Here is a 21,077-nt window from a genome sequence, read left to right as displayed (position 1 = left end):
GGTGGATTTGGGGCTCCTTCCAGTTTCCTTTCCCTAAACCCTCTACTAACACCACTGACCAGTAATGGTTTTCCTTTCCTTCCTGTCATCCTCCTTCGGAGGTGGTCCTGGCACCTAAGGGCCGGACAGAGAAGAGGTGAGGTGACTGAGCTGTAGGGGGGAGGTGGTCCACGGAGTGCCCAAGTAGATGTGTCCCAGAGGGAGAGAGGAAGGCTTGCCCGAGACACGCTGGCCAGAATGAGAGAGCGAGGCCAGGCCTCCCTCTGCCCGTCCTTCCATATCCTGTGGATCATGGCAAAGACAAATTCTGCACCATATAAACAAAGAACTAAAACCTGCTTGAAGCATCCACCAAAATTCTCAGTCAGTCACAACAGTCAGAGTGGAAATGAAGGCATCTCCATTGTGAACAGTTATTTGTTGCTATATAAGCAACAGATACTATGGAGATAAACAGATACTATGGAGATAAACAGATACTATGGAGATAAACAAAGGAATGTAACCAAATATTGTTTCTCAGCTGGTGGAAGGGAAATAGGTCCTGTGTCCCTATCATTGGCTGAGGTTCATAAGTTAAGATCTTCGTTTTAGTTGGGGTTTATAACATCTGGAGTAGGAGGTCCTTAACTCAGCTTCTCCACACCTACCGTTGCACCAGACAGCTGGGAATAAGTTGTCTCCAAAAGTCGGCCAGCCTTGTTAACCCCTGATGCGTATTTGGAGGCATGGTGTTTATAAGGACACCTGGCATGTGTCCAGAGGTTATAATTCTTCTGAATGTTCTGTCTCCGTGACCTCAGTTCAGCCTGACACACTTCTGTATGGGAAGAAGAGGCCACCTCACCTGACAGGGAAGTCACTGAGGCACAGAGAAAGGGGCCTTGCTCAAAGTGACCTACCATTAGTGACAGATGTGGGATAAGAACCCAGACTCCTGGTTGGGTTCCAGGACCCAGCATGACATGCAGCAGCCAACCCTGTGCTCTGATACTTGGTGAAATGAGAAGCCTGGAGGATTGTGGCTGAACCAGACATCTCCCATCCACTTACTGTGATTTGGTCCACTGAAAACCCAGGCAGATCCTTCCTTGGCAATTCCAAGACCTCATTGTGCGTCCTGGAATCCCCAAGGTGATGAAAAACTTCACTATATTTTGAGATAAGATCTTCCAAAAAACTCCTAAGTGGGGAGCCATTGCAACATTCAGATAATTAACTCTTTGTAATATTTTTGTAGTATTTTTTGTAATATTTATATTAAAAATACATGCATGAATAGATCAGTGCTAGAAATATTCAGTTGCTAATGTGATTAATGCAAATTTGCATGTACTTTTATGCTGTCTTCTGCTCAGAGACATTTATTGTTTCTCAGTCATGGAAATAATTAATAGAACAGATTCCAAAAAGCATGTATCCAGTGATGTCATAAGTATAGGCTGACAAACCAGTCTGTACTGAAGCAAGTTTCCTTCTGTTTCCTGTGGATTTCTCTAACTACATCACTGGACGTGGAAATTGCAGCCTGCAAACCATATTAAGTTTCATAGCAAATCTTGTTTGTACCACTTTTAGCAACAGCTGCATAGAGGAAGGAAATTGTGTCCCTTTACTGTGGAATTTGAACTTCTTAACGAAAAAAATCATTTGTAGAGCCCCCAGGTGGGGGAAAAGAAATGGATTCAAAGAAAAGCATTAAAGGCTCAAACCTCAAGAGACAGATATACATCTTTTGATAGAATACCATGATAGAGGAAAAAAGAATGCAATTGTTTAATTGTTTTTACTTACAAGTTTCTTAGAATTAAAAAAAAAAAAAGTCTTTCTGAGCTGAGCGCCCTTAACGGTGTTCCATTCCCGTTAGTCCCGATGTGGTCTCCCACGTGACTCGCCCAAGGAGTGGGGCTGATCCCGTTACTATACGCAGGAGCAGCCTGGAGAGGGGGCTTCAGTGCCGGAAGCTAACGAGAACCACCGGCCTGGAGGCTGCTGCCAAAACGCGACTGTGTTCTCTCCAAGGCCCAGCCTTCCCAGCTCGGGAACACCGGAAGGGGGCTGTAGCTGCCACTCTGCCAGCACCCAGCTCAGTGTAGGGCCTCACACCTCCTCTCTCTTGTCTATTGAATAGAGGTATCAACCACGCCATTTATCTTAAAGGCTTGTTCTTAGGACACAAACGAGGCCGTGGCTGTGTCACCCCTTGAAAAGGCAGGGCCAGTGGTTCTTGAATTTGGTTATGCATGAGAACCATCTGGGGAGCTTTGAAAACCAGAAATTCTGATTTATTGGGTCTGGGGCAGGACCCAGGCATCCGTGGCTTTTCGAGATGCCCGGGTGATTCTTCTGTGCAGCCAGGGCTTAGAGGCACTGGTGTAGGGCGTTGGTTCCTAAAGACAGCTCGAGGATGATGTGTTCATGGGCTTGAGCCTGACACTTAGCAGCACAGAATGCTCATCAGCTTCCCCCACACGGTGGCTGGAGAACGTGGCTCGAAGTTCTCATTTTTGTGTCTTACAGTGACACAAAAGAGACGAAAATTAGCTCGGGTCTCTGGGTGCGGTTTAAAGCGTGTTTGTGATACGGATCCTGAAAGGAATCCCAGACCAGGCCGGGCAGGGAAGCAGGATGCCCGGTGATGAGTGGAAAGGTGCTGAAGAAGCTCCAAAAATGCACAGAAGGTTTTGCTGCGTTTCAGGAGTCGGGATTGGTTGACTCTGTTGCCTTCCCCTGCCCACCCTTCAAATGACTGACATTTGTAGCTGTGTTTTGCAGTGATTCTGGACGTGGGAGCAGCCTCTTAGATAGAACCATTGCTGACAGACGACAGCTTAATACAATTACTTTGCCAGACTTCAGCGATCCCGAGACAGGTGAGAATAAAAAGCCAGAGGGGCCGAAATGGTGTCAACCGGAAGGGACGTGGGGCCTGGCCCCAAGCCGCGCGGGACGAAGACCACCAGGGCCTGGGGCGGGAAGAAGTCCTCACCCAAATAGGCTACACTGTCGCCTGAGGTGCGTTTTCTCCGGTGTCTTTTCTCAAGTGTTTGTTCACGGTGGGGGAAGTAATATTACTTGCCCAACGCAGCTCTTTGAAATCTATTTTTCCCCTTGCTCTTGGAGCCGAAAATTCGAAACTAAAATTAGACTGTTCCCATCCCCATCAAGCTTCCCCTCTGCTTTTCTGTTTCTTTCTCTTTCTTTAGATTTCAGACCTTGCTAAAATCAAGCTTTCGGTTTCTAATCAGTTGCACATATGAACTCACACAACCCCACAGGAAACCCTGCAGGGAGAGGCAGGTGGGTTCAGAGCTTCTGAATCTACTGACCCCACGAGGAAGCTTGTAGCACTTACTGCCTCGGAGCAGATATTTACACCTCAGTTATCATTTGCGTTTCCACAGTTGCCTAGGTACAGAGGGGTAAAGAGACCTCTGTAATCTCCAAACAAGTAACTTTAGTAGCAATACTGACTTTTCAGTGGCAATTCGGAGGACTCGACAGACCCACAAAATGTAAAGAAATCCACGGCGCTTTGAGCCTCAGGGATAGTTCCAGAGCATCCTTTGGAAGCTGGTTTTGGTGCTTCTCCTGCCACCCCAGAGGGCCCTGGGTCAGGCTGAATCGCTGTCTGGGTACGCCTGGTCTTCTGTGGGTTGATTTCATGAAAGGAGCCTCCGGGTCTTTCTCCTGCACTGTGCCAGGTCCCGGCTCCTGACCCAAGCCCCTCCAAAGAGCCAGAGAGCAGCCCCGAGGCGTGCACAGCCGTCCTTGGAAAATCTCTCCCCAGGTGGCAATGGGAGCCGGGTGTGGTACTCACCCAAGCCCGTCCTCACAGCTGCCTGCCTTCCTGTGCTAGTCTCCCTTTTACCAAATTTAAAGTCGGCTGAAGAAGCCTGATCCCAGGGCCTTGGGGCTCCTAGGTCAAAAGAGTGTTGGGCATCGGAAGCAGCATGAATTATAAATTAGTGCAGTTTAACAGGGCTTGCAGCCACTGCTCAAAATGCAGGCCAGCTAGGCCACAGAGAAACTCGCCCCTGGAGTAGCCTGGCCCCTGGGTGGAGGGGCAGTCATTGGTGGGCTTAGACGGCGCACCAGGCAGACTCTGACCTGGGATGGTACAGCAGAGTTCTGCTTGTGGTCCAGACCTGCTAGAGGGACGTGTGTAGCCCCCCTCGCTGCAGGAGAGGGAAGGTCAGGCTGTCAGGACTTAGCCACTGAGAGGTGAGGCTCGGACCCCGGGGAGAGAAGAGAGGGAGGTAACAGTCACTACAGCTGGTTCACAGCTGCTGTGGCTGCCCAGGGCCAGCTTCCCCTTCTCCCCGACCCACAGGACCCTGCGAGGACACTCATACTAAATTCAGACCCCCTTCCCCACCAGCTGATCGGGACCTTAATCTCCCCTGAGGTCTGAGACTTTCATCCACATCACATTAAAAACAGACAGTGGGAGAAAATGAGGGAGGCCCTTGGGATTCATTCTCCCCTTTGCCCCTTGGGACCTCTTCCCCGGAGCCTCCAGGAGGCTCCCACTTCAGGTTAAACATCAGGTGCTGTAGCTTCCAGCCGAGGTGTGTCTCCGTGGCAGAGTCAGGGGTCGCTGCCACTTGTCCGTAGTGGACACTGCTCTCCCTCAGGCGCTGGCCAGTGACCAGTTTATTGTGTTGGTGTGGTTGTATGTCCACACGACGCCCTCCAAGACTCCTCTCACTGGCCCTGCCCCCACAGCCCCAAATCGTTGCTTTTCACACCACCACCACCAGTTACTTACCCAGGAGGCCAGGAATCAGAGAAACGGAAGGCCATGTTAGCAGGCCTTATCAGTTGCAGACTGATTATAAATGATGGTAAAACATTCTGAAGTGATCATTTAAATCAGAGAGACTTAAAAATTATGAAGACTCACCTATAAATGGAAAAGATGCCTCCATCTTGATTAGTAAAGCCCAGTTTTAGATAGTTCAGCCCATTGGTGGTCGCAGGAGGGCAGCGGTTCTTATTAGTGCATCAGTGGGGACTGCCTGTCTCGTGAGCGACCCACAGATTTGGTCCAAACTTGATTCCAAAGGTTCCATAGAGGTGTTTTGCTTCCATCCCTGCCCTTCCATCTTGCCTTTCCCTAAAGACAACCATTTTTTATTAGCTTTTTGTTTACCCTCCCATACAAATAAGATTATATCTTATTTCCCGTGTCCCTTGACTCGAAAATAGCATACCATATACGTGCTGCACAGCCCCTGTGACGTGTCCCTTTACACATGCCCTGAGGATTCCTCTGCACCCGTTTGGGAGAACGTCCTCAGGCTTCTGCAGTGCTTCTCTGCTTTTCGAAATGCATCCGACAAGAGCACAGCCGGCAAAGACGTGTGGCCAAGGCCGAGGTGACCTGCCACGGTTGTGCTCCTGCCAGTTCTGAGTCACCCCGTGTGCAGTAGGCGCCTCTGCGAAGCCACAGGCCCTCTTGGATGGCTGTTTTTGTCTTCCAGAACTAAAATTTATTTCCTTTTTTAAAAAAATTTTCTACTGTGGAAAAATTTCAAGTATACCAAAATAGAAATACTCGTATAATGAATCCCCATGTACCTACCACCAGCCTTCAACAATTCCTATTCTTTTTTCCTGTATCTCTGCTGTCCCACACTTAGTTTTTGTAGACTATTTTGAGGCAGATCTCAGACATCGTATTTTGCCTGTTAAAATTTCAGCGTATATGTCAAACAGATGAGAGCTCGGTTATAAAAATATAACCGAGATCCCATTATTATACATCTGGGTCATTATGAAGTACAGGCTCAGTGTTCTTGATTTTGGAAGGTGAATAATTAACTGGGGTATGGTTTTCCACCTCTGAAATTGTCCATATGCAGATCTGTGTAATAACATAAGGGGAACCCATGTCTACAAGCTTTGGACTATAGCTGAGTCCACTGTGGTTTTATTAAATGGATGTGGCAGACTGAAAAAAAAACCCTTAAGGAATATGCTTTCCCTTCTAATATCGCCTCTGGGTCCCCTTCCCCCCACCTCTGTCATCAATAGGTCCTAGCCTTCAAGAGAGAGGAATCAGATGGAGGGACAGTCACTTAACTTTGAAGCTTTGAATCATTGTCTTTTCTTCGGAATAAGTTAGTTCCTTAAATAGAGGAGGAAAAAGAATTCTTTTCCTTCCTTTTGCCTTCAAAACAGGAAGTGGAGTAAGGAGATTTATCTTTGATCATTGGTAGATATTACCAGACACCGATCCGTAGTAATGATTCTTTCGCCTTGAAAGTTTGATCCATTTTGTCTGGGAAAAATTTTAATTTGTCACTGCAGTGGTTCTCCCTACTGCTGTGTATCTCTCCAGCTGAAGGCATGGAAGTGACAGTAATAGCTTCCTTTTCAAAGTGCCCGGCCAGTGGACCCAACCGTAGACCAGCTTAGCAAGCTTAGACTCCATTGTCACGATTCAGGGACCTGACCCATTGTTGCACCTCAGTTATCTGCACCTAGAAAGACCTTAGTTTTCAAGTAAACTTTATATAAGTGCTTCTCAAAAAACAAATCAAGGAAAAGTCAAGTTCTAATCCTTTCCAATTGAAAAGCAGATAGTTTCTTTTCCTCCAGAATGTCCTGGGTATTCTAGGTTAAAGAGGTATCATTTTCAATGGATCATACTGCTGAATCTGTGCCCAGGTAAATCTGAGATGTTTTTATGCCGTGGTGGTGTTGCAGAACAATTAAATAACCAGTGGAAAAAACAGCAAATTTGTTTTCTTCGAAAAGCACTTGTATTCTCTTGTCAAGTAGAGGAATGATTGTGTATTACATGACCTCATTTTCTTTGCAGCTTATGTGAGTATATTAAAAGCCAGTTTATTTTTTTCTTTGTGTTTCTAAAGTTTTTTTGCCTTTATCCTTTTTTGTTTCTCTCTCTTTCATGTTTTTAGTGTCAGATTCCTCCTCCTCCTCTTCTCTTTCAAGAACCGAATCTCCTCTCCACCTGTTTGTATCTTCTCATCTTCATTCTCATCCCAAACCCGATACCTTTGTGTGGCCCCCGGCAGCTCATTCAGTCAGTGACCCAGGTCCCCGCCAGGAACCCTCTCTGTGTAAACATGGTTTATGGTTTTTTCCTTTCTTGTTAGATCTGCTTCATTTGCCTGATGTTTTATTTTCTGATAATCTTCCTAACTGCTAAGCTGGATCGGAAACTCCATCAAATTTACCTGAGAGAAAATCTTGCTAGTTTGAAAATCCAAAAACTGTGCGGGCAGAAGGAGACGTTGGTGCCCAAGTTCCAACCTCCCTTTTAAAAAGTAAAGGAAATCTGTTTAGAGCAGAATCAATAGAAGCTTCTCTGGAGCATCGCTTCCAGTTCTTGGGGACTTCTGTGCTTTCCGCTTTCCTGGAGTGGATATAAATTCATACAGATCTCATTTTTTAAAAAGACAAATTAGAACATTTTGCAAATAATAATTTACTCCTAATCATTTCTGGTTTTCAGTTTAGAAATTAATTCACCAAGTATATAGTAATCAAGGTAGTATTCTAAAGATATCAGTCATATGCCTTTTAAGTATGTGGTTCTCAAACCTTACTGTGCGTTAAAATCACCCAGAGAGCTTTGAACGCTGCAGATTCTCTGGGCCCTACCCCCGGAGTTTATGATTCAGGAGGCCTGAGGTGGGGCCCCAGAATCTGGATTTATAAAATACCTCCTTAGGATCCCGATGCCAGTGGGCTGTGTACTACATTTTGAAAAACAATGCTATAAATTGTTTTCTGTTTGCAAGGAAGGAAAACGTAGGGCTTGTGTCATGAAACTATGCAGGGAAATTGAACAGTATTTTAATCTAATCTTGATTTTAAATAATAGGGAAATTTGAAAGTCTGTTTTAGGGCGTTTAGGGACTTGTCAATGGAAAAAAAAAAAAAAAGATCCCTGTATTGAAATGAGACACTTGTTGATAAAGCCCTTAAATGGCACCTAAATATGGCTCTCACCAGGAGAGCCACCCTTGTTCTTCCACTCATTTATTTAATGTTCACTTTACCCGCAACACGGGCAGAAAATTTAATCTCTGTGTCCATGATTTAAAAGGGCTCATCTTTGTTCCAAACACTCAGTTATATGCTAAACAAAAGCTCATAAGGGGAGCTGCTGCCAGAAAGAACTACTTTCCCTAATGCACTTATCTTTCTGATGGTAACCTGCTGTGTTACACACACACACACACACACACACACACACACACACACACACACACACACACACACACACACACAGAGTCTGGCAGAAAGGAGACTATGATCTAAAATAAATAATTCAAACCAAGAAACACTCTGACTTTACTTATCTGCATATTAAGTGTTCTGAACTCAGCCTCAACGGCAATCCCAGTTTTATGAAATGGAATATGAAGATAAAATTTACAAACTGCTTATATCGTTTTTAATCCACTTCTTAAAATAGATATTTTCCCTTTAATATGATGCCTACGGGCAATTGCCAACTTTTTTTTTTTCCTGCTTTGGTTTTTCCAGAAAAAATTGTTTATTACACTGACTTTTGCCCAGTTTTCTGGGGTCTTAAAATGGGATCTTACTGTTCTAGAATAATGTTAGATGTTCCCACTGCCCCATCCTTTCTCGTTTGCACAATGAACCCACCTACCTCCACACCCTGCCAGTAGTTATCTTGTTGCATCCCAAGGAGCCCTGTGTCCCTTTAAACCTCTGAAGATTGAAGTCCAGACTCTTCTGGTGGGGCACCTTATATCAGATTAATTAGCAAATTGTTAGGGCGATGAGCACCCACTGGGCTTTCTGCTGAACGTAATACGTACCAAGCAGTCCTCAGTTGTTTATTCTCTGTGAAGCTCTGAGTCATCTTCCATCCTTAGGGAGTGCATAGCCAGTAACCAGGTGTTTTAAGTAAGACTGTTCCCCTCCCCCCACCCCATAAATCCAACATTTAGTTAGAGAAGGGAAAACATAACATACATTGCTAGTAAATGTAGAATTTCTTGATTAAAATTATAATGAATTTGAATCCCAACTCTTTCCCTTAGGACAGATAGCCAAGACCTGAAGTTTTATGAATTTCTCCCTCCAGTCCTTAACTTCACAGGATTGAAAGCTAGCCCAGCCCTACAAACGGTTGGAATCATGATTAGGGTTAACGTGTGGAAAGATCTGAAAACTGCTCGTTTGATTATTTTTCCCTTCCCTTTGGAATTTCCTGCCCTGGAAACAAAACACATTACATGAATTGGTCAGCTTTCATGTGCTGAGTGAACATTTAAACGCGGAGGGGAATGCCCAGTTGGCCTTTCTTTGCTTTAAAAAAAAAAAGAAAAAATCATTGTTAGTGGAAAAACATATGTCACTGTTGAATTGAAATCTGATTCCAGACAGCCAGACTTACGGTTGGAAGGTTATTAGAACTCCATTTGCTTTTTTAGCCTTAATTTTGATTTTTCAAATGTTTGTTTCTTGGTTTTAATTTTTGGTTTGATTTGTTGTTCCAAGGCAACTCTCCAGAAGTATACTTTCATGGTTTTCCCTCCCTTTTTTCAGTTAGTAAGTAGTTTACCGATCTGTTAACTTTTCTGAGGGTCTCCAGAATCACGCTGACCCCACCATGCAGTGTGTGTTGTGGCCGTTGATCAGGAATGTTGAGATGGCTTGGACCTGAAGCTTGCTCACCCCTCCCGCTGGGGACCAGCCCTCCCAGGCCCTCTCATGCTTTCTGCAGCTCGGGTGTAAACACTGAGGAGGCAGCACTTGTCTGGGAAGGACTACAGAAGAAGGCATTGCAGGAAGAATGGCCAAGTGGGGGCGTGCAGTGGCTTGGTCAGCAACCCCACGGGGGCTGATCAAACGTGTGAGACGTCCAGCCTCCCCAGTGTGGCTCATCTGTAAATCTGGGGTAGAGGGAACTAGTTGAATCTTAAAATTCCTTTCCAGTTCAACCACTATTGCTCATAGAAAACAATTCTAATAATTCGTTTTCCTAAAATAAGCTAATCAGACATCATAAAACTTAAACTACTTCTACCAGAATTTAAAGCAGACTAAGCAATTCCCTTTAAATATGTTAAAGGGAGGCTTGACATATTTATACAAGGGACTTAACTACTTCCATAAAAACAGCACCAAGTCTCTCGAGGGTCAGGAAACCTGGGTTCGGGGGCCAGTGCTGCAGAGGAATCCAGGCAACTCATTTAACCTTCCCGGCCTCAGCATCCTCATCTGTAAAGGTCTTAGTCGACTAATTATTCTGTTCACACACACCTTTGGGGTTTGCCGGTAGCTGATCCTGATTTCAAGCCTCGGCCAGGTGCCTTTCTCCCCAAGTTGCAGCCTGGACTCTGTGGCCTCCAGAGGGCAGTGACCGGCCAGGTGGGGAGAGCCGGACTGGAACGCAGCCGCCAGGACCCCCTCCCCCGCCCCCCGCGCTGCCCTCACTCCTGAAACCTGAGGATCCCAGGCGCCCCCAGCAGCGAGCGCCCCAGCAGTCATCCTTCTGGAGAGAAGTGCGGGTTGAGGTTTTATTCTTCTCTCCAAGAACGTGCTGACTGGGTGCTCAGCTTCATTCTTCATTTCACCGATTCTGGCGACACCGCGGCTCTCTTTAGGAAGCAGGACAAGAGAATAGACATTAACGAGAAAACACACCTCTCAAACGAGCTCAGGTGAGACAGAAAGCCAAGGTAGTCGTTTTGTCTCCTTCCACGGTGGCTGGCGTTGTATTATTGACTTCGCATTTTTCTAACATTCAGAAACATCTGTCACGATCAGGAAGTGACTAGTCAGGTGGTGAATTTCACCCTCTGCTACTGCTTAATAGAATAAAGTCATCTTTGTCACCTATATGTGACCAAAAAATCGCTCTAGTGATGACCCCACTGCTTTCGAGGAGTGGCAGTTTAAAACATTCAGCCCTGATGATTCAAGTATAAACGTTTTCTTGCCATTTTAATTAAATTAAAATTAATTCTCCTGAAGTAGTTCTGGGGTGTCTTTCTTTAAACAAGGTCGGTTGGAATTTTAGGAGATGGACAGGTCAATAATAAATGGCACTCGGGGAGAAGTTGAGTGTGTGACCAGCAATTAGACTACGGCCTGAGCCAGGGAGGCTTCTCCCATCAGCTGCATCAGAGACAAAAGCCTTTCCCAAGCGGAAGGACACTTCATTCCAGAGACACGGCCTCATGGCTGTGCACGGGGGAGGGTTTGAGGAGGTGGGTAGCCTCTGCCCTGTGCAGTCCTCCGGAAGGTGCTGTCTCCCGGCTCACCCTCACGGCGGGCCCCTCCCTGCATGTGCGCCGCTTAGCTCCGCCAGCCCCCAGCAGCAGCACGCAGGCCAGCCCCGCATGCCCGCTGGTGACCACGTACCCCTGCCTTCGGGGGATCCTTCCCTAAAGCTTTCCCTGGAAAGGACGTTCCCCTTTCAAGAGAAGGCACATCCCGTCAGGTTTCAGCTGTGCTTGATGTTCTGTTAAAGTCATTTGGAAATTGTGATCTCGTCTTGGGACCGTGGGTTGGCTGTCCAGATTTCCTTGGCTATCTTAACCTCCTTTTTCACTCAGTGAACAAAGGAAAGTATCTACTAGAATGACCCCCAGAGCTATTTGTCAGCGGGACCCACAACCAAGAGACCCCATAGTCGGTGGGAGTTGGATAGACCCAGCAGTGGCCCCATCACGTGGGTGGACATGCTGTGCAGAGGGCAGGGGGCAGCCCTCGAGGGATCAGAATGTGGAAGGGGGATCTCTGACAGCGTGCTGTGAAGAGCCCGCCACCCCCAGATCAGCCTCCTTGAGAGGCAGGACCGCCTCCAGCAAAGATAGGAATTGTCCTCGCCCGGGGTTGGCAGGGTGGGGAGTGGAGGAAAATGGCTCATGTTTTTAAGGTACAGAGAAAAATATGCCTAATTTGAGTGCTGAAGTGAGAGCAGACGCTCGCATCTCTCCTCCCGCCTCAGAAAAGAAGAGACAGTCAGCACTGTCTCCTCGGGTCCAAGGACGTTCGGGTTCTTAGAGCACAGGGGCCAGGTGTGAGGTCACTGGGCTGCCAGCAGTCCGCAGTGTTGCACTGATTTATGCGCAAGCCCTATCTTGAGAAACAGGCATCCTTTTCCTGTTAAAAACGAAGAGTTTTAAGCAAAGCTCTGGGGCAGAATGCTTAGTCACTCAGATCGTTGTTCAGTTTGCAGGGTCTTTAAGGGGGGGAGGGGCGCCTTCTTTTCTTTAATTCTTTCATTGTTTTGGGGGGCACAGCTTCTAAGAACCGGAAGCTGAATAAACTCTACTGACAGATACGATGGAATCACTTCAGGACTGAGGGAAAATAAGTACAGAGATTTATTAGCGGTGGGTAGTTTCTGCACACTTGGTTTCTTTTCAGAAAAACGTGGGGAGGGCAAGTATCTGCTGCGGCGGCATCAGGCAGAAAGAATGTGGGTGACAAGCAGAGAGATGGAACTTGGGGCGCGGCCACGTGCTCTACGTTGTCTCACGTTCATGCATAGGAGGCATCCGAGTTAACTCTCCAGGGCCGGGAAGCAAAGAGCAGCCTGAATCCTGAGCAAACACCTGTGAGATGTGCCTCCTGATGTCTCTTTGGTAGAGGATTCTTTTCGCACATCAAGTAACATAGCTGTCTGTTGTTCCTGAACCGTGTTGCTCACCAAGTCAGCAGGCAGCAGGGCTGCATCTGAGACCTGTTCATCTTCTACATGCTGTGAAGATATGAGGGGACAGGGAAGGTGGACATCCTTCAGACCATAGCAGCTTACATAATGCGACCAGAACAGCCAAAAGGGTAGCTAGAATATAAATACATGCCATGCACTCAGTGACCCTGCTTGTGAAAATACAGGTGATGGAACGTAACTAGGCCACATAATTTATTGAGCCCTTTGCTTCACAGAATTATTGGCTCTGAGATCCCTTTGAATGATGAGCCTTAGATATTGAAATAGGGTCCACGTGTGATTGCCACATTTGAGGTCTGTGTGAAATTGACCGCGGGTGTAGTGTGCTTTGGAAAAGGATTTTTGGGAAGGCTTCAACTGCAACGGCAAGTTGACCTGGCTGTGCCCAGCATCCTACTTGTGGCAGGGTTTCTCCACAGGCTTCAGCAAATGATAGGAATGTGGGGCAGACATCCTCCAAGCTGAGCTTGGACTCAGCTTCCTGAGGTCAGGGGCCTGGGTTCCTGGCCCCTCAGCCCATGGGGAGATGACTCTCCACTGCAGCTCCTGGGGCCTCTCTTTCGCTGCCCCTGTCCCCCACCCCACCCAGACAGTGGTCCGGGGGGGAGGGGGGACTCAGATAAAGACCCCAGATGTAGGGATCACAACAGTTCTTCAAGTGGCATTTTGCCTATGTATCAGGTGTCCGAGATAACATTTCCTCTTGGGCCTCTAGCTGGGAGGAAATTCAGGTCTCCTCAGCTCCGGGGCATCTTATGCCCCCTGGACCACTGGGACAGTCAGGTTACAGAACCTAGGCCAGATGTTAGGGCGTGCTCTCACCTGCCTGTGTCAGCTGTCGGTTCAGTTGGTTTTGCAGTAGCTTTTCAGAGCCACTGTGCCCTGTGACTGAGGGACCTGGTGGCTGCTCGGCTCTCAGGGTTACGACAGGGATAAGCGCTTCTCAAATTAACGTGATAAATAAGAGGTGTACAGTGGCCAGACACATCTGCTGGCTTACCTGTCGAACCTGATTATGTGGAAGCTTGTTTCTCCAGAGTCTTGGATTTCAAATTAGAAATATGTCTTCTCTTCCTCCCTCTAATTCCTTTCTCAAGCCTCAATTTGTCCATTTCCCTTAGGGGAATAATCCTCTTAACCCCCATGCACGCTGTAGGAGGACATTTGCTTTGGTGAGAAAGGGGTTGCTGTGAAGATAGGCGGGTTAGAACTAGCATTTCTAGGTGTTACCAACAGAAATCAAAATCTGTTTTGCCACTTACCATTTTCAATCCTATGAAACAGTTAAGTTACAGGTTGTTTTGATTATTTGTAATCAGATATATATCCATTCTGATTCATAATGATGTTTATCCCTTTTTTCCTCCAAATTCTAACCCAGTGGAAGAATTTGATATACTGTGCTATTGCCAGAAAGAGTAGACATTAACTATTAAATAATTTTACCATTATCATAAGTCACCTACCATTATTAATGAGTACTGAATGCCCTAATATCCATCCCCAGTTCAGAACCTGAAGGTTCTCTGCCCCTGTGAGGTGTGTGTGAAAACGGATCGACTAGGAAGGAAACAGTTATTTCTGACGGACCTCAGTTACCCTCCCTATTTAAGCGGGTTAGTTATGTTAGATCTGGGAAGCCCCTAGGTGAGTACAGTGTTAATCCAGCTGTGCACCACTGTGCTTCTTAGTCCGGGTTGTTGGAAGTGAGCACAGCCATGCTGAGAAGCCCCTTGAGACAGGGAAGGTTCTGGCCTCTGAGCCATTAGGGAAGGACAGTAGGGCACCCAGACGTGCTTCCCCAAAGAGGGGCCACTCTTCTAAATTTCACACAGTGATGTGTGTATTGACAGTACTCATTCTTCCATTCATTGATTCATCATTCACTCATTCTGCAAGCATTTACCAAGTACATTGCGTGGGCCTGGCATTGTTAGCCCCTGAAAATACCTCAATGGAGGGCATGTTCCTGTCTTCCAGAACCACCCAGTCTCGGAGGAGAGACAGTTACATCAACTTTTTACATAAAACAGTGTGGTCTGTACAGTGATAACCATACCCACAGGGGGAGATGGGGCACTGAGGACCCGAGGCCTAACTTTTTACACGAGGGTGGTAGGGAGAAGAAACAGAAGGCTCACGGCAGCCTTCCCGGTGGAGGTGGCATCAGGGCTGGATTCAGAGGCTAGATTCGGAGTTAGGATAGTGTTTGAGTCCTGGTTTTGCCACCTGCTGTCTGTATGACTTTGGGTAAGATACTCACTAAAATCTCAATTTTGTCATCTAAACAATGCAGGTAACAGTGTTACCTGCCTCAAAGAATTGTTTAAAGATTAAGTGAGATAATATATGTAAAGTGCAAATCAGAGGGCCTGAAACAGGCCACGTTCACTAAAGCCGATACACCACTGCTGGCATCATCATCATCGTCATTTGCCAGACCTTATTCACAGCGAAACATTGATTGTAATAATAAACTAAAATCTGTTATTTTACAGATGATTATGTGAAGCATTAATTAATTTAGTTGTATATAGATACCACAAAGAGAAGGGACTTTGACATTAGTTCTGACGAGTGCATTTGTGAACCAAACAGTTAATCCAAAAAAACAAAATTAGCACCTCCAAAAGTCACAAGCCCTTGTAGCAAAGGAGCCTGAGAACCTGGTAGAAAATGCGTAGGAGTTTTCTAGAGCGGTAGTTTATTATTGTTCTTCTTGAAAAATGAATTAATAACTAAATATTTTGAGCATTTCTCAGTTTCGACTTCTCATTGGTCAATATCAATAGATATAACCCGTGTAAACAAGATCTCTTGAGGGGTCTCAATAAATTTGCAGACTCCTAAGGGATTCTGAGACCGAGAGGTTTCTGAGAACCTCCGTCCTAAAGGACAAGATCTTCCCGGTACTCTTTCCCCAGACTGTTGGGCTGCAGGGAAGCAGGACAGCTCAGGCTGGCTGGCCTGTGTAGAGGACGCCTGCAGGCTTTTCTTGACCACATGTCAGTTAATAACACCTGCTTCCTCTCTCCCCAGGTCAGGGGCCTCAGCCTTAGCTGCACATTGGAACCACCTGGGCTATTAACAAACAGATGCCTGGTCCCACCCCTAGGGTCCATGATTCGGTCAGTCTGGGCTGTAGCTACGGCATATGATTTTTTTAAATCCCTAAGTGATTTTGATGCGAAGTCAAAGTTGAGAACCACTGTTGAAGGTAGTCAGTGAGGAGGTGAGTCGGCTTGATAATGTCAGAACGTAGCAACAACAACCTTATTTATTTACTAATAGTTGCTGTTGAAAGTCTCAGGGAAACGACATCAAATCATTGTTATCAAAGTTAAAGCATTGATTTTTCCATAAAAAGGTTCAAAACAAAACAAGACCCAAAAAATCAACAGCAGTTTAATCATTTTGCTGTTTGGGGTTTTTTTAGGTAGCCCCACACACTTTGTCTAAGCAAGGTCAGTTCTTAGCTGAACTTCATCAGTTCTCCTGGATCATAATGATATCGATCAGTGCCTCTGAACTGGGCCTCGAGATCCTCCTTGCACGGCAGCGCTCACTGGAGGACTCACTGGTCCTTCTCCAGAGGCCCTCCTCACGCTTTTCCCCGTGGGCGCTGTGTGTGGATTATCCACAGACGCTGGATCCCCAGTCTGGTTCCCATCCACCTCCTGCATTTTGCCTCCACCACCCCCACCCCACTGAAGGATTTGAGTGTATTTAGAAAAATCCATGTTTCCTTTGTGTTGGAATATGGATGGCCAGTCTATTGCCGCAGGTAGTCTTAAAAATGAATACATGAATTTTTATTTAAAAAAAATTTTTTTTCAGATCAGTTAATTTCCAGATTTTGTCTTCGTGAAATACAATCGAATAGTCTGAAAATAATAACTTTGTGCTTTCCTCTTTTCAAATCTTTCACGTCTTATTCACTGTTTAGAACTTTTAGAAGCTTTCTTCCTTAAATATTCATGAAAATAGAAGGCATTCTTATGTCATTTGTGACTTCAATGAGACAATCTCTGATGTTTAACTGCAAGAAGTTGCTGGCCCTTTGTGCCTTACTGAGAATATACTTCCCCATTTCTAGATTAATATTTTTCTATCATAAAAAGGACCAACTTGGTGCATCTCAAAGCCCCAGCAGAAATTATTTTTATGCTCACGGTCTCATTTTACCCAGAGTGAAATTTATTTGAGTAGTCAGCATTTATCTCTCTATATCATCACCATTTTCAACCTCACGATAAGTCGATAGTTACCACTGAAGGCGCTGGAACGTTTATCTCCGTATTACGCTTTACGATGCGTTATAAGTTAAGAATGTTGCCAGTGAATATAAATATCACCGGTTTTAAATTTGAAATAACCGAGACTCCCGCTCTCAGCTCTGAAACCATTCCTCCAAGAGCGGATGTTGGAAAGAAGTGGGGAAAGAGCCCCTGTTTGGGGAGGTGGCCTCCGATCGCCAGGACCTCCCGAGGGTCAGCGTGGAGAGGAGTGTGTCATTTGACTCATCGGACTTCTGAATAGAAGCCCTTTGGCCGGTGAATGTGCTCAGCCTGCCGCCTCCCCCAGTTCTCAGGACAGTAGCTTCTACAGAAGAGTGAGGCGGGTGCAGCTCCTGAGCTCCGGGCCCCTTTGCCGTAACCTGTCCTCGGCGAGTCTAGTATTAGCCTTAGTGATAGACACCTGCTTAGACAGCAGGCAAATTGTGCTTTGTCTACAGTTTTTAAGGCATGTCCTAGAATACGGTTCCAGATCCCTCAAAGGCCAGGGAATGAAACGGACGGTTGCTGGGTTTGTCTTGAGAATGGCCTCCATCTATGCCAAATCCTGCCCCAGGAGGCAAGTGTGGTTCCTCCCCCTGCCCCCCAGGTAGTTTCTAGGTTCAGGCCCAGGCGGGGGTGCTTTGTCACCTCCCTTTGTAGTACTTCACGTCTGCGAAGTTTCAGCAGCGTGTCACGGCCTCGTGGCTAGCTGTGCCTCTCCTGCCCCGACACTCAGCCTGCGCTCGACTCAGCTCCCGGACGGAGCATCTGCACAGCGTGTGCTCTGTCCTGACTAAAAGACGAACTAAAGCAACGGACAGAAACTAAGGTGACAGGCCATAGTGACTGTATGGACAGTAAGGACCGTAAACCTCAGAAACATTGTGAGGGAGGGGTGTGTGTACGTCTTGAACCCGTGCCTGTGTGTGAGGGGGACGGCTGGCTGTGTGGGTCGGTGGCTGGCTCTGGGTCTGTCCTTCCACCTCTGATGCCGTCTTCCCGAAACCCTCCCGCAGGCTCTGTCCACGCCACGTCGGTAGCAGCCTCCAGAGTGGAGCAGGCACTGTCGGAAGTGGCGTCGTCTCTGCAGAGCAGTGCCCCCAAGCAGGGCCCGCTACACCCCTGGATGACGCTGGCGCAGATCTGGCTCCACGCAGGTACCGCTCCGCCCCTCAACCCCACGCCCACCTGCCGCTCTGCCAGAAGGGAGCTTGCGGCCTGGGCCGCAGGGTTTATGCTGTCGCAGGGGCCAGAGATCTACACCCCAGACTTTCTTTGAGGGGGACAGCAGAGCGTGGTGTCCCGGACCCGACGGAGGTCTGGCAGTCCTGCAGCCTTGGAGTGGAGCCTCAGCTCTGCTACTTACCAACAGCTGCATGGGCTGGAGGTGATAGCCTCCCCTCTCAGCCTCGGTTTCCTCATCCGTATGGTGGGTCAATAGCATCGTCTCCTAGGGTTGGTGAGCACAGTGCCTGGCACACCCTGGTGGTGAAGTCTAAGAGACCCTGGGAGAGGGGCCAGGTGTCCTGATGACACAGATGTCTTTATCTAAGCCGAGGGGGCGGGGGGAACAGCGTTTGGATGTCCGAGCTGCCACTTCTGACGGCGCTCCTGGTAATCCTCAGAGAGCGAGGCAGGTACCAGCAGCTGCCGGACTGGAAACTAGCCCAGAAGGCAGGTGTGACTGCCCCTCCCCCAGTTTCACACGGCTGCTTCTGCATAGCTAGGGAATCGCCACATTATTGTGCAGCCTGCAGACATTTAGCAATGGGAATCCCACCATACAGAGCAAATGGTGGCTCCTGATTTGCTTACATATTTCTAGTTCCATAGGAAAGATAACTTCTGTTTCTCCAGTTTTACCCCTTGACCTGCAAGGCCTTCCCAGGCTCAGCTCTCAGGGTGCACGGCAAAAGCCCAGGTTTGGCTGCAGAAGTGCTTATTACCCACCACTGGCCATCTGTTTACCCCTTTTTTGCCAAGGCTAATTGTATGATGTCCAACCTTGTTTGGAACCTTCGTGTAAGAAACACAATTGGATTTACCTAGGTTTGGCATGTCCCAGAGCCGAGCTCAGTCAGCCGCTCCCGTGTTGGCATCTTTAATTGAGCCAAAACAACCACTGTAAATTAACAAATTATGTTCTTCTAAGCAGAAATACAAAAGAGGGATGATTCACGAACGTGCTGATTGTTCTTCCTGTGCAGATGCTGGCCAGCGTTCAGCCTCTTGCTGGGTTCTAGACAGGCTGACTCAAGGGCCCGGGAACAGCAGTCATGCCTTCCTCTGTGGCTCTCTTGAAGAAAAGCTGGTCCCCAGTCTAGGACCTGGTGCCTGTCCTACTCAGTCATCCTCATGAGCAGTGACGGCAAAGAACAAAAAGAGAAGGGGTTCACTTTAGCGTCCAGGCCAGGTGAGACTGGCCGAACCTGCAGGGCTAGTAGAGGGGCAGAGTTGTCCTTCAAAATGGGCATGAAGTTGAGTTTTTAAAGGGTCAATGTCTACGAAACCACAAGGGCAGAAGGTGATTCTTCTAGGCTGGAAGCAGCTCCCTTGACCTCCCAGGCATTCTCTTGCTTGTGGCTCGGAAAACCTAATGACCTTGGTGAGGGTCACTGAGTCCCAGGACCGCTTTGCCCAGTGGCTTGCTGCCCCTCCCTCAGTTATCCAGGCTTTGCTCCTCGACGTGACCCACCATGACTCGGGAGGAAATTTTGTAGCTGCTTATTAGAACATTGAAGAACCCGGCAGCTAAGATTCCTTTTGGAGTTATCCTTGAAGTTTTATCAATCGTGTGACATCCCTTTCTCATTGCCATAGCCTATAGGACAGAATAAAGCTCTCATTGCTATTAATGCGTGTGGCTTTTAACATTCTACGAGTTGGTGGGATTGAATTCTGGAAATGGAATATCATACTTGCCTTAAACTCCAGGCAGAATATAAGTCCCGCTTATATAGTATGAATGAATGAAGCAAATTATAATCTTTATAGGATTGGTGCTACATTGACTCTTTCAAAGCACTGACTTTAAGTCAAGATTAGAATGGTATCGTATATTCAATATGGTCTTTGAAGAGGTAAACTCAGAAGGAATTCATAAAAGAAGCTTCCACTGAACTGTAAGGTTTTACCATAGGTGGTTTGAGCTTTACTGCTCTGGGTGGCAAACTAAAAGTCACTCACATTTTTTGACAACTTATGGAAACCAGGTAACATCTGCATCCATCATCAGCTCTAACAATACCGCCAGGTTCTGTAAATGCCGCAAGCTTTGGAAGAAACTAGATCAAGACCTCACACCCAAGGCCATGGTGTTTCTGTGGCGTTTGCGGGTCTCTTCTCTCCTGGTTGTTTTTGCTGGTGATCTGAGTGTAGTGGGAGCTTGTGGTGGAGGCCCGTGCTGGAGGTGGCCCCAGATTTGAGGCTGGCAGGTAAGGCCACTCTGAGACGACCTCAGATTTCCAGCCTATTATATGAGCAGGTCCCTGAGCCACTTGTGTGTCATCTGAGTGGCAAAGAGATCATGACTGGGACACCGGAGCCTCTGGCTGCTCTGTGAGGACATCAGCCACAGGCCCAGTGGGGAGCACAGACCCAGGAAGTCCAGGGATGCTTGACCATCCGGGGTCCCTCCCGTCCTGTGTGGTGGGACCCACGCCCTGGGCACCCCTTCCCGCTGTACCTCTTCCTCCTTCCTGGACACTTCTGACCCCAGGGCCTCAGGCTCCTCACAGGGTACCTGGTGGCCAACTGGCATGGGTTGTACATGTTTTGTTGCTTGGTTTTTTTGGACCCATGTGACAATTTTATTTAAATTATTTTTGAAAAAATAATACACGCACATGATACACAGTTCAAAAGGCACAAGAGATGTGAAATGAGAGGCTTCCTGCCACCCCGAGTGTCAGTCACACTCCCCCACGGCAACCACCGTTAGTGTGTGCACCCCCGCCGGGGTGTAACACTCGCTGCAGACCATTGCCCGTCGGCACGTCAGAGAGCAAATCCACTGTATGATTTTACCGTAATTTAACCAGTAGCCCACTGACTAACATTTAGATGATTTCTAGTATTTTGCTGCTACAGACGATGCG

The 21,077-nt window shown here is 47.2% G+C and overlaps 1 protein-coding gene across 11 annotated transcripts in view; it reads left to right on the top strand.

The window, feature by feature from the left end:
- TTC7B (tetratricopeptide repeat domain 7B) overlaps positions 1-21,077 on the top strand; it is a 237,889-nt gene that overhangs the window by 176,456 nt on the left and 40,356 nt on the right. For 9 of the 11 annotated variants that reach the window (XM_027120327.1, XM_027120324.1, XM_027120319.1 and 6 more), the window contains 3 exons: positions 2,776-2,873; positions 9,514-9,564; positions 17,997-18,137. In XM_027120327.1, the coding sequence (XP_026976128.1) occupies positions 2,776-2,873; positions 9,514-9,564; positions 17,997-18,137 (290 nt within the window). Of the gene's footprint in view, positions 1-2,775; positions 2,874-9,513; positions 9,565-17,996; positions 18,138-19,187; positions 21,044-21,077 lie in introns of those variants that run through there. The other 2 variants (XM_027120326.1, XM_027120321.1) reach the window with 2 other exon arrangements.

Source organism: Aethalodelphis obliquidens, unplaced genomic scaffold, assembly GCF_003676395.1.
Source record: "Aethalodelphis obliquidens isolate GAN/ISIS:26980383/991018 unplaced genomic scaffold, ASM367639v1 scaffold21, whole genome shotgun sequence".
Classification (NCBI taxonomy): Eukaryota; Metazoa; Chordata; class Mammalia; order Artiodactyla; family Delphinidae; genus Aethalodelphis; species Aethalodelphis obliquidens.
The sequence above is the reverse complement of the archived record's forward strand: the minus strand, read 5'-3'. Positions and strand labels throughout refer to the sequence as shown.